The 12,675-nt window shown below is 36.7% G+C and overlaps 1 protein-coding gene across 4 annotated transcripts in view; it reads left to right on the plus strand.

Annotated features, from left to right (window-relative positions):
- Positions 1-8,337, plus strand: part of negr1 (neuronal growth regulator 1) — a 175,527-nt gene extending 167,190 nt beyond the window's left edge. For all 4 annotated transcript variants that reach the window (XM_055212503.2, XM_055212500.2, XM_055212501.2 and 1 more), the window contains one exon: positions 3,765-8,337. In XM_055212503.2, the coding sequence (XP_055068478.1) occupies positions 3,765-3,865 (101 nt within the window). In that variant the 3' untranslated portion in view covers positions 3,866-8,337. The remainder of the gene's footprint in view (positions 1-3,764) is intronic.
- The last annotated feature ends 4,338 nt before the right edge of the window (positions 8,338-12,675 follow it).

Here is a 12,675-nt window from a genome sequence, read left to right on the forward strand (position 1 = left end):
TGTCCCCACAAAGATAGGAATACCAGTATTTTTGTGACCTCGTGGGGACATTTTGAGGACCCCATGAGGAAACAAGCTTATAAATCCAACAGAATGATGTTTATTGAAAATGTGAAGTAGAAGAAAGTTTTTTGTGATGGTTGAGGTTAGGGGAAGGGAATAGAATATACAGTTTGTACAATATAAAAACCATTACGTCTATGGAATGTCCCCACAAAACATGAAAACCAGAATGTGTGTGTGTTACTCTTTAGTAGGCCAGTGTTTGTTATTAACAGAGCTGTGAAACACACGCTCATGAAGATAAATGCCTGTACACCCTCACACCTGTTCTGAAGCGGCTCTCCTGAGCACTACACTCGAGTTGTTTTGCTTCAGGGACGGACCTAAGGCCTTCTGCCACTAAGGTCTGTGTTGGCTAAAAACATGAACACACTCAATGGCAGCACAAGCTTAGCATTGTTTACTGTGGTTCATACATTAGGTTTGGGATTTAAGCAAACACAAGGTCCAAGTAATAAACTTTGGCACTTGACTCATTCTTCATCATTTGTGCTATGGACATGAATGATACATGATGGGCATGATGTGTGTGTACATTGTTTTGTGTGGTTTTACTTTTCTAAACAATCAGACAAGCTGTTTTTGTTTGCCATACGAATAGGGAAAAAGTGAATAAAATCATTTATACCTAATGTGGAGAATTGGACCATATCTTATATTACAGCGATTTGGGTGTGGGCTCTTATGATTCTTGGGCTCTTTTGAGAATGACAATGACGTGCTAAACAAAAAGTTACCCACAATTTCACTTTTTTAGCTAATTTTTTGCAGTGTAGTTTATAAAAAAAGCTAACTGTATTCTTAACTCTTTCCCCGCCATTGACGAGTTATCTCGTTAATTAAGAGAAAACGCTTCCCTGCCTATGACAAGTTTTTACTGCAATCCATATTTCTGCTATTATCCACTAGGTGGCAGTCTTACCCACTATATAGAACACTAAGGGCTAGATTTACTAACAACTTGCGCCAGCGCAAATCATCATTTTGGCGTTAAATAACAACTGTCGGGATTTACTAAAGAAAGTTAGTGGATAATAAGCGCTGAAAAGGTGTGGTGTATTTATTTTTGCAACGGACCTTATTGGATATACATTTGTAGGAGTTTCCCTTTCAGACACAAAAAATGTATGGTAGGAGAGTATTTAAATAAATACGCAATGTGATCTACTAATGTTTGCGTTTGTGATATGACTGGTATTTGTGCAATTATTTAACGCAGAAAAAACATGTCTTAAATCATTTTGCGCTTGAAATGGCTGAAATTGTTCCTGATAGTAGAGGCATCACATAGAGAGCATGTGGTACAAGGTAGAGGATTTTTTTTTATATGTAACAGTTTATTTGGAATGCCAGAGGAACTTATTGTTCAATAATATTGTTTGCCAAGTCATTTTATATTTAATTTGCTGGAGGAAATAGAAGAGGAGTCACTAGGAGAAGTCACACAATACCAAGTGTTTCAAAACTTCTTGTAAACCTTTATTTTTTTGTCCTCCGGTTCTTTTTAGTGTACTTTGGCTTCGTTAACTGGGATTTAATACATCGAATTTTCTGCTGCACTGTCCGTGGTGCTGAACTTAAGCACATCAGGTGTTAGTAGATCACCCGCACCTCATCAGCTCTGCTTATTTGCAACCCTGAACTAATTTGCGCTGCTCTTAGTAGATTGCGTTGGTCATTATAGAAATCAGCTGTTGCGCCTGTGATATTTAACTCGCGCCTTTTTGTAAATAACCCACAGATATTAAAACTCCCTTCAGTGCTTTTTATGGAATTGCGCTATTGCGCTAATTTGCCCCGTTTTGTAAATCTGGCCCTAAAGCATTTACGGATCCAAAAGCATTTATCTTGTCAATTAAGAGAAAACATTTGCATAAAAAGTGTTCCTGATGAGGTTTTATTTTAATCTGTAATATCGCAATTATCCACTAGACGCACTTACCCAATTTATGAAAAATCTGAAGCTAAAACGTTATTTACTGATTTTAAACTCTGTGTATGTTTTGAGAATTGTTCTGAATCTGATCTCTAACAATATTCCTTCACAAAAATTCAATTATTTCAGCTTTTTGCAGAAAAATATCCATATTTAAGAGTTTATAAGCAAAGAAAAAATATAGCTAGGATGAACCGTTTGTTTGTTTAGTGTTTGTTTGAAAGCAGAGGGTCTGTTCTTTTATTTCACATATTTGTATGTTTATATATTTTAAGAAGAAAATTTTCCCTCCATTTTGTGAAACTTGTGAAAATCACAAAAAAATGCTGGCGGGCAACTTTTCAAAAAATGGCTGGCTTTAACAAAAGTTTTTTACAAGAAATGCAATTATCTTTTTTTTGAAGAAACCTACCCATATTCGAGAAGTGATAAAAAACAAATGAAGATAGGATAAAACTTTTTTGTTGTTGTTGTGTAAAAGCCGAGGGTCTATTCTTTCATTTGATATGTTGTATGTTTATATATTTAAAGAAGAAAATTGAAGGCGCTGACTGGCAACTTTTTGTAAAAATGCTAGCGGGGAAAGAGTTAATCAAATTTGCACTTTGAAACCCGACTTTAAAGGTCTGTGTTTTCAGGCAACAACATGGTCATGTAAATGAATGCTCAAAACAGTTTTTAGTTCAAAAATGGTGTCATGTAAATGCCCCCTCAGTAAGTAACCTATAGCATTTGCAACACATACAGTATGCATAACAATTAATCGTGATTAATCTATAGCAGAATAAAAGTTTTTGTTTGCATCATATATGTGTGTGAACTGTGTATAATAACTTTGTAGATAAATAGATAAAAGCACACACATGCATGTATATATTTAAGAAATGTTTACATGTGTATATACATTTGTATATTTATGTATCATTTAAATTATATATATAAGTACTTAAGATATAAATATATTTTTTTCTTAAAATTATACATGCATGTGTGCATATTTATATATACATAATTATTATACACAGTTCACACACATATATGATGTAAACAAAAACTTTTATTCTGCTATAGATCGCGATTAATCGTTATGCATCCCTAGTAGCAACGCCTTAGAACCGCATAGCAACACCTTGGCAACCACCTAAATCTGCAAGTTTTGATCACACTGTTAAAAAAAATTATCAAAATATGTACCCCAACTGTCGATGGGGCAGTACCCTTAAAAAGATCCTAATAGGTAACAGCTTTGTGTACATACTAATATGTACCTTTGAGATACTAATATGTATCTTTGAGGTACTACTAAGCTCTCTTTGTTACCATATGTACCTCTGAGGTATTAGTATGAACACTTTACATCCCCAATGATAGTTAGGTACATTTTGACAATTTTTCTAACAATTTCTAATATTGTATACAATATCAATACAAACTTCTTTTCCTATTAGTTAAGGACAGATTCATTTATGCAGAATTCACGGGTTCAAGTGAACGCCTATTAGAAATCCATCCGAAGCGCCATCCAAACGTAAAGAAACGACAGCGAATGCAATATCATCACATCACAGAGATACCACACCCCTCCCAGACATTTAAAGCAGCTTTCATGGGGCATCCATCCCGAGTCTTGATTCGAGAGAGTAAAGGCAGACAGCATGAGCTCCACTCAGATGAAAGGGTGGTGCTGCTTGAGTGAAAGAATAACTTGCTGCCAAGAGAGACAGAATCTGGTAATCAGCGTGTGTCTCTGCTCTGTTGTTTACAGCACCCAACACCGCTCCGTATGGAAGTACAGGAGGCGCCGACGTCCTGCTGGCCTGCCGGTACCTGATCCTGGCTCTCTCTTCTCTCCTCAGCATCTACTAGCCCCGGGGACGGCCATACACAATGACTGTAAAGAACCCTTTGAGCATTTACAGATCCTTTGACACCGCCGATGGCTGGATCCAATTTGGTACAAATTGTCTGGAAAGCAGCGAGGGATTTTAATCAGCATTATTTACGTTGGAATGGTAATTTGGTACCGTGGTGTTTGTCATCATGTACATAAGTATGGTTTTAGGGGTTTTGTTTGGTTACCCTTTACTTATTTTCTCTTCTGTTATTTGATATCCGACTTTGAAAATCAGCACCCATTGTCTCCATACGAACGCTCTCAAATTAGCTAAAATCACGCGTCGGAAAAGCAAAGGTGTGTGTGATGTTAGTGTCTTTGTTATTCAAAAAGGAAAGGCGCTTTAGCGGGCCACCTTGCTTTCCGTGCTGGTGCATCATTTACATATCTATAAAGGGGGCAAAGTGCTCACACGCTCATTTAAACCCAGTGAGTACAGAATTGAGAAAGAGAGTGTACAGTATAAACAAAAAAGAGACGGGTGATGGGTGAAGCGAACAATTGGAGAGTAGTCGGATTGTATTGACAATGAAAATGAATAATCATTTGTGGACCAAAATTACAGCCATACATCAGTAGACCCTATATGCAGAGGAGCCTCAGAATCCTTATTTGATGTTCTAGAAATATGTTTTAAAATATAGGTTAAAATATAAATGAGTATAAGACAAATCATTTACTTAGTAGTTTGTAAACTTTGGCCTATATTTGTGTCTTATCCTAAAAATTAAAATTAGACACATGCAGTAGTCATAACGTTACAAAGAACAGTCGCAGTGCTCATTTCATTCTGCCCTGGGGATCTTAAAAATGAGAGCTTTACTATGAAAAAAAAAGAATCGAAATATTCAGCGAATATAGTGTTGCATTTGATGTTATATTAAACAAGACATCAAATAACAATAGCACATAAAAGACATTCTGCAGTCGGCAGAATTCGAAATAATATACGGGGCCAATCCAAAGTGGAAGAAAGTAGGTCATGTATTACAGTGTCTAATGAAACTTATCATTCAAGTCATTATTGTTTTTTTTTACACCAGTAAATATTTTCATCTCGAAATTCCTTATGGATTATGTATTACGGTCGCAATCATTTCAAGAGGATTTTTATAATGTATTAACATATATTACCTGCTTTGCTTTTGTCAGTGTGAAATAGTTTCGAACAGGGAAGCAGAAAAAAAGATTATGCACTTCCCTTGTGGGGACAATATGAAGTTTCAAGTGTGGATCCAAACATGTGAATTATAATTTCAAAATAAGTATGCAGTATGGCATAGTTTACAACGTCGTCTTTCCTTTTAGATGCCACTGTTGTTGATTCTTGTCAAACAAGTAGAAGTCGGAAAGCGAGAACAATTTGTAATCAAATAATCTACTTTTAACTCAGAGGGTGTATACGGTATAATAGAAAACGAGTCACGTGTGTGCGTGTGCGTGTGTATATTCGACGAAAGTAGAATTCATTTGATCTCCTTGGTAGAGCCTGTGTCTAGATTTAGTTTAACCTCTACACTAGTCCCCACACACTTGTTGTATACTACGATGTGCAGAAATGATAAATGTGCTGCATGTCAAATATTATGTATGTTGAGGTGGCCACTTACCATAAATCGATAATTTGAGAACAAAACCAGTTTTGAGGCTGCTTCGACTTAATGAAATGAGTTCCACACTACTGAACATCACTGGGGCTGTGTGTTGAGCTGCTGTATGAAATGTTTTTCATTTTTGTGAAGATCATCACTGAATCTTTTCTGCTTTGTGTGCAATATTCGGTATTTTCTTTATGCGTTTGTTTACGGTAAAATCGGATTGGAGGTTTACATTGTTTCTCTTTATATCATTTTTAAAACCAGGGCGAATTCATATCAAATGATGAGAAAACATATTACATCATTATAATGTCATCGAAATCTTGCTTGTATTGTGTATCATTTACAATTACAATTATTATTCGACGTGATATTTTAAAACAGGACTGTATAATGAACATAAGGCAAGAATTTTACAACGACTAATACTTAACCGTTAGAGCCTTTTTGTTCATTTTTGTTAGCACCATATAGGTTTAACCTAAATGCTTGTGTCCCTGTGCTTACAGTATTGCAGACTTAAAAGCATCAGACATCAAAAAGGAGATGTTTAAATATTTATTCGTTGATGATCATGCCAATGCCTGGCTCTCACAGATACAAAAAAATAACATCCATAACTACTGATGAGCTATAAACGCATTTAAAAATACCACTTTAAAAGCAAGTACTGTATAAAATGTGCCTTTAAAAGTATTTAATTGATCGAATCTGTTGCCATCCCATGTCAGACGCCACATCTAAGCCTGGTTCATATCTAATATATCCGAAATGGCAGTGTTATTGACTTCCTTTCTTATATCTACATTACTTCCTCTTTAAGATTAAATGAATAGCTGATAAAAGGGTCATTTTTAACACCTGCCGATTTCGCTTTCTGTAAAGTAGCACATGTTCACTTAATAAATATTGTGAATGAAACGTCAACAATGAGCTCATTAAACCGTCATTAAAACGGCATAAGTGGATATATCAAGATAAAAAAGGCAGGCAGGAGGCGTTCATGCATGCATAATTCTCCTGAAAGTTACAGCCTTTCAAAAAGAGTCTGTAAATAACGGGCAAATGTGCTGCAAATTTCCACTTTGAACATCTAATGACTTGATAATTACATTCCCGGACGTGCATTAATATTCAAGAATAGCTTTTCCGAATGGCTCACGTCAGCAGAGCATATTCACGTAACTGAATAGTTCACCGCACGACACCCCATCAGGGTCACTTCCCCTGCTGGTGGTCACAAAAACATGCTAGTTACTGGAAACAACACCGCGTGTTGCGGCCTAAGGAGACCCCTCGGGTTCCATTTCAACACCTTTTCAAAGCCAACACGGGTACGTCGGCTCTCTGACACGCGAGGTGTGAGTTAGCATTTCTGGTGTCTTTGTCGAATCCTAACGGCGGGGCTTTTGCCGCTGCCAGATGTGTACAGGAAAACACGTACGGTCCTTCATCTCGTAGCACTCCTGGCAAGACAGAATGGGGGTGGTAGGCGGTATTTCAATGATTAAAAACCTGTCAGCTCAATCTCTGTCTTGGCCGGACTCTTTTGAAAGTCGGTCCGAGGGAGTGCTGTGTGTGCGGTCAGCGGAGGCGATTCTTCTGACCTGGCAGTTAATAAAATTCTTCCTGTGCCTTTGTCAGTTTCTGGAGGATGATTTCGTGGAGTGCCGGAGGGTGCTGCATTAACCAGCTGTGAGCGCTCGCTCACCCAGCAGCACTCTGGCAGGCCTGACAGTAATCTACATAAACCTCTGTCCTTTTCAAAACGTTTGCCGGTAATTGCAGTTGTGCAGTATTCTAATTGACTTCACGGAGGAGCGTAAAAAACAAAAACCTATAATCCTTCCCGAAGCCCGGCTATAGTGTTGAATCTTCAAACGGCACAAACGATGAATGTACCTAGCCTGTAGAAACATTCATTGGCAAAATATTTGTCCGGATAATAAAGTAGCTGCCAAAACGGGAAGGAGTGAATTCTTACGTTTTTTTTTCCCGTCAAGTGTTTGTCAACTCCCTCGTTCGTTATTTTCACTGAGCTGGAAAATAAGTTAGCTGAGCAGCGATGCAGTGGTTTTAATAATGCTAAGGTTTTAACAGTGAGGACTGAGGCTCATCACGAGAAGAATTAATGTAAAAAGCGGGGGATCGATTTAGAAAGAGGGTTTTACGAATACACTTAGTGGGATCGGCACCAACAGCACCAGTCTTTGTTATTCGCTTCTCATTAAACGTTGGTTGGCCTGGTAATTTATTTTTATTTTTTTAATGGCATGGGCTATTTGTTCTTGGCATTTTTCATATCAACAAAAAGCAGTTCTTTTGTAAAGTGAAACCTGCAGTGACACAACCAGTCTGCAAGTAATTGAGCACAGGGGACACCCGCCAGAAAGGTGAGATTACAGAACCCTATATTACTTTTGTATATACATGTTTGTTTCCTTTTGGTACTTTTTCGTTCGATTTGGTGACAAAGTAAAACGGACATTGTAACCATATTGGGATGGCTGTGTTTTTTCTTTTTCTTTCCTTCCTCAAATGATGAAGCTGAAACGTCTGAGAAATACGAAATGGTCATCTTTACTTACATGTGTATGGAGATAATTTAGCCACCAGGGATATAGTTGTATATTTTAGGCTCTAGATCATTGGAATGACATATATGGCTTTAAGTGGCATTGATATATATTGATATTTGTCGAGAAAAAAGAATCATATACTTTAATTACTTTAAAGCTTACATTGTGTATAGCACGTATGCAAGTTCATTTTCATCATGTTTGATGTAATTTTGTAGCAGTGGTTTGATACTAATAAAGTTGGAAGTTGGTGATGGAACTGTGAAATGTGGTTTACAAATTTTTTTCTATAAACATTTTCTATATGTTTTATTTGAGTTAAAGGGAATAAGAAAGAGGGTTGGTATAAGATTGTATTTGTTAAAATTAGTTAATGCATTAGCTAACAATGAACAATATACTTCTACAGCATTTATTAATCTAAATTCATGTTAATTTCATAATTTACTAGTACAGTCACATTTCGAGTATGTTTGCATACTTGACAAGCTTGTCACTTTCACTTTTCTTTAAATTTTTAAAATCAAAACTTGTAACTGTTAAAATTAGATTCAAGTTTATCCGAATAGTGAAAATGATCCCATTATTTACTCACCCTCAAGCCATCCAAGATACAAAATGATCATCTTCTTTCAGATGAACACAATTAATGTTATATTATTTCCTGGCTCTAGCTTCCTAGCTTCCAAGCTTTGTTATGCACTATAAATGCAGCAAAACGTTAAAGCGGCTTTGTTTTGCGAGTCAGTTTAACCTAAGTTGACATAACTAATAAAAACAAGTTGAAATTGTGTAACTTAAGTTAGAGTAACATGAAAATATATGGTGATTTGACAATTTACAGTGGTACTGTAGCAAACAGGGGTGGGCATTTTGCCCACAGAATTAATCCAAAAATGGCTCCAGTGGGTTAATAAAGGAATTCTGAGGGAAATTGATGTGATTTTGTAGGAAATATATTCATATTCAAAACTTTATGAACTATATATTTTTTATTTAAATTTTTGTTAATTGTTTTTACAATACTTTAGCTCATTAAAATAAGTTAATCAATTTCAGCTTATTTTTGTAAATAATTTAAATAATAAATTGAGATGGCTTGTGCATCTAATTTGATTTTAATTACACTGTAAAAATACACCGCATTTTTGTCAAATCAACATATATTTTTATGTTATTTTAACTTATAAAATAAAGTTAAAATTGTGTAAAGTAATGTTTTAAGTTATGTCAACTTTTCACAAACCAAAACTTAAAGGCGCGGTGCATGATTATTGTAAAACACTTTGGAAAAGAGAATTGGGCAGAGTGCCAAAACACACTTGTAGCCAATCAGCAGTATGGGGCGTGTCTTCTAAACGAAATCAATGCCTGGGTTGCGTATGTGTGAGGCGGGTCTATCAAAAGAAAGTCCAGATTCTATTGGGTTGGGGGAGTGTTTGTTTAGGTGATTTCAAATGTCAACATTGGCTTTCAGAGATCATGCACCCCGCCTTTAAATGGTAAGTTGAACTGACTTGCAAAACCAAGATGTTTTAACTTAATTCTGCATTTATTTTACATTGTAGAAATTTTAGGCAGCAAAATATTTATTTTCATTGCATGAATTTATGCAATAATGAGGGTCATATAGGTGTCTTAGTAATATTTTCAAGTCCTCTGTGCAAGCATTCCTCATGCCAACAGCATTTCTCTCTTTGTGTCATGCTAACATCCCTCCTTTGGTCTCTCATTAGGAATGAAATGTACTGGGGGCCTGTTGAAGTTTAAAGCGTTAATCCGTGTCTATTTGAATTTCCATGTCCATGTGAAGCAGGCTATGCAACACCGGGATCCAGGCTATGCCTGATGGGAAACAGTTGTGTGTGTGTGTGTGTGTGTGTGTGTGTGTGTGTGTGTGTGTGTGTGTGTGTGTGTGTGTGTGTGTGTGTGTGTGTGTGTGTGTGTGTGTGTGTGTGTGTGTGTGTGTGTGTGTGTGTGCTGACAACAAGTTGACCTCCTGGTGCTCTAAATAAAAAAGACAATTCCAGAAAAACAGTATTCCCTCACGTCCCCATATCCGTATGCATGTTCGCTTGCAACCCGTTCATGTTTATTATAAAAAATGTTCTTCAGTGATGAAAAACAAATCGCTGTGTAAGCTCACAGAGTAATATCTAGAGTTTGCTGTGGCCTGATTTAGTACTCCTGACAGCCTCCTCCCACTTCCCCATGACAGATGTCCACACTGCAGCATATTTATTTTTCATTTGGAGATCAGGCCGGGTCATTTTCAATAGCCCTTTTTAAAGCCTCAGTTAATGGCCCACATCGTGGTATTCCTTTGGCCTCGGGAAGATGCTGGATAGAATAAGGAATAAGTTGATGGATCAGTGATTGTGTAATGTATTTCATCAGTTCAAGTATTTTATGTGTGAAAATGCCATGATGTTTAATTCTGTCCTTATTTATCATGTTTTCCTTTGGATGAGCTTCAGTCATTTAGTTAAATTATTTGCATATGCAAAATTGACCTTCATATTTTTATACACTGGGTCAAACTAATTTAAAGTGTGCCTTGCCTGTCAAATTTATTTTAGTGACATGATAAATAACAAAGACAAATATGCATAAAGTTTGCAACATAAAAAAATATTTTTTTTAAGAGTGTTGGGTGTGAATGCTGATCTAAGCTTGTAATTAAGAGGATAACTTTATTGCTTAGAGATACGAAATATGATGAAGTTCTGATTTGTGTTTTAAGTATCCGCTTTGAAGTTTTTCCAAAAATATGCTTAAGGGAAATAAAAACAAATAAAGAGTATATATAAAATGAATGCAGATTGTATGCTAAAATAATCTGATTTTGGATAAATCTGATGAGAAATTCATAGCACTTTATTTTACAGTACGTGTACTTACCTTGTACATTTATGTAAATAAGTTGTACTTACCGACAAATGTGTGGTACTTACTTTTGGGTATCTACATGGTAGTTGGCTGGTGTCATTGCTGTGCTTGCCAGTGGTGGTGCATGCTTGGTAGTTGTTATGTAACTCTAACAGATGCATGCTTGTAGTGTAGGTGTACTGTGGCTGGCGAGAAACATTACTGTACTTACAAATAAATGTACAATATAAGTATTTAGTATTTACAGGCAAGTTAGGGTTAATGACAGGTATTTATAGTGTACATATATGATAACTAATATCAAACACTTCTGTACTTACAAATTGTATATATACAATAAGTTTAAACTAGTGAATGTACCCAGTAGTTAATGCTATGATAGTCAATGGTTGGGTTTGCCTCACAGTAACATGTAGATGATGCTATATCTTAGGTATTAGGTCCTATGTAATAACTTTGTAAAAAGCAACACTTTATTTTACAGTCCTGTTTCCATGCAGTTACCATGGACATACTAGTGAATGTACCCAGTAGTTAAGTACAGTAATGTTTCTTGTTAGTTGCAGTATACCTACACTATAAGTATGTATCTGTTATTACCCAGTACTTACCTAGAGTTACATAATAACTACCAAGTATGTACTACTGTTAAGTACAGTAATGATACCAATTAATTACCATGTAGATACCTAAAAGTAAGTACCACACATTTGTTGGTAAGTACAACTTATTTACCATATATGTACAAGGTAAGTAATCGTACTGTAAAATAAAGTGCAACCGAAATCTTATATGAGAGATTTTTTGCAAACTTGGCATATCTGAGCAATAAAAAGACAGAAATAAACTCTTCTCTTTGACCCGATTTGGTTCAAAATGATGTCATAACCGTTCATTCTTTGGATTCGCTTGAGGTATATCAGTGTCTTTAAAGGAAGCATTACTGAGAACTTCATTAAGTCTCCTGAGCTATGAAAGTGCAACCCCGGAGCAATGAAATTTTCCACTGGGTTGGTCTAAGCTGGTCTGCAGGCCGGAAACCTCTCATTGGTCTTCTAGCATATAAGCTATAGCCCATCCACTCCCGAAACGTCTCCCGTTTAGCTAAATTTGTATCATTTTTTGTGTGGTGGTCTTATCTACAGCTGTCCTCCACTGGAGGTTCTAACAGGGATGTGATTTCTACCGAGGGCTAATAAGATTGAATTGGTACGAACAAGCTTTTCGTCGATCTTCTCCGTGCGCAGATGGAGGGGGAGAGAGTGGCAGGAGAACACCTGCAAGCGGATTAATGAGGGAGAGACAGCCATTCGAGCTGCCCATCCTACTCATGCTAATTAATCCTGCTGGTCATTAAAGCTAACGCTCAGTTTCCTTCAAATACCAAGCGTCTTAAGCGGTCAGGGTGGTGGAACTTGCGTTCAGGTTGGAAGCACAGTAACTCAGCCCTGATTTACATCCAGGCTGAGACGATAAGGGCAGAGGAATGCCTGGTTGGTCTCAATATAGAAAGGGTTTTGTGAAATGTATAGAGAAAACAGCTATTTCTGTGTGTGTGTGTGTGGGGGGGGGGGGGGTTCTGTGTCTTTATAGATATAGCCAAAGATGCCAATATGCCTTATGCAGCCTGCCGCCATGTTGATTCCAAAATGAGGCTAGGAGGAAGGATGTCCAGAGCATGCAATTTAAACCTTTTTTAAACCTTGTTTTGTACTA

This window comes from Misgurnus anguillicaudatus, chromosome 8 (genome assembly GCF_027580225.2).
Source record: "Misgurnus anguillicaudatus chromosome 8, ASM2758022v2, whole genome shotgun sequence".
Classification (NCBI taxonomy): Eukaryota; Metazoa; Chordata; class Actinopteri; order Cypriniformes; family Cobitidae; genus Misgurnus; species Misgurnus anguillicaudatus.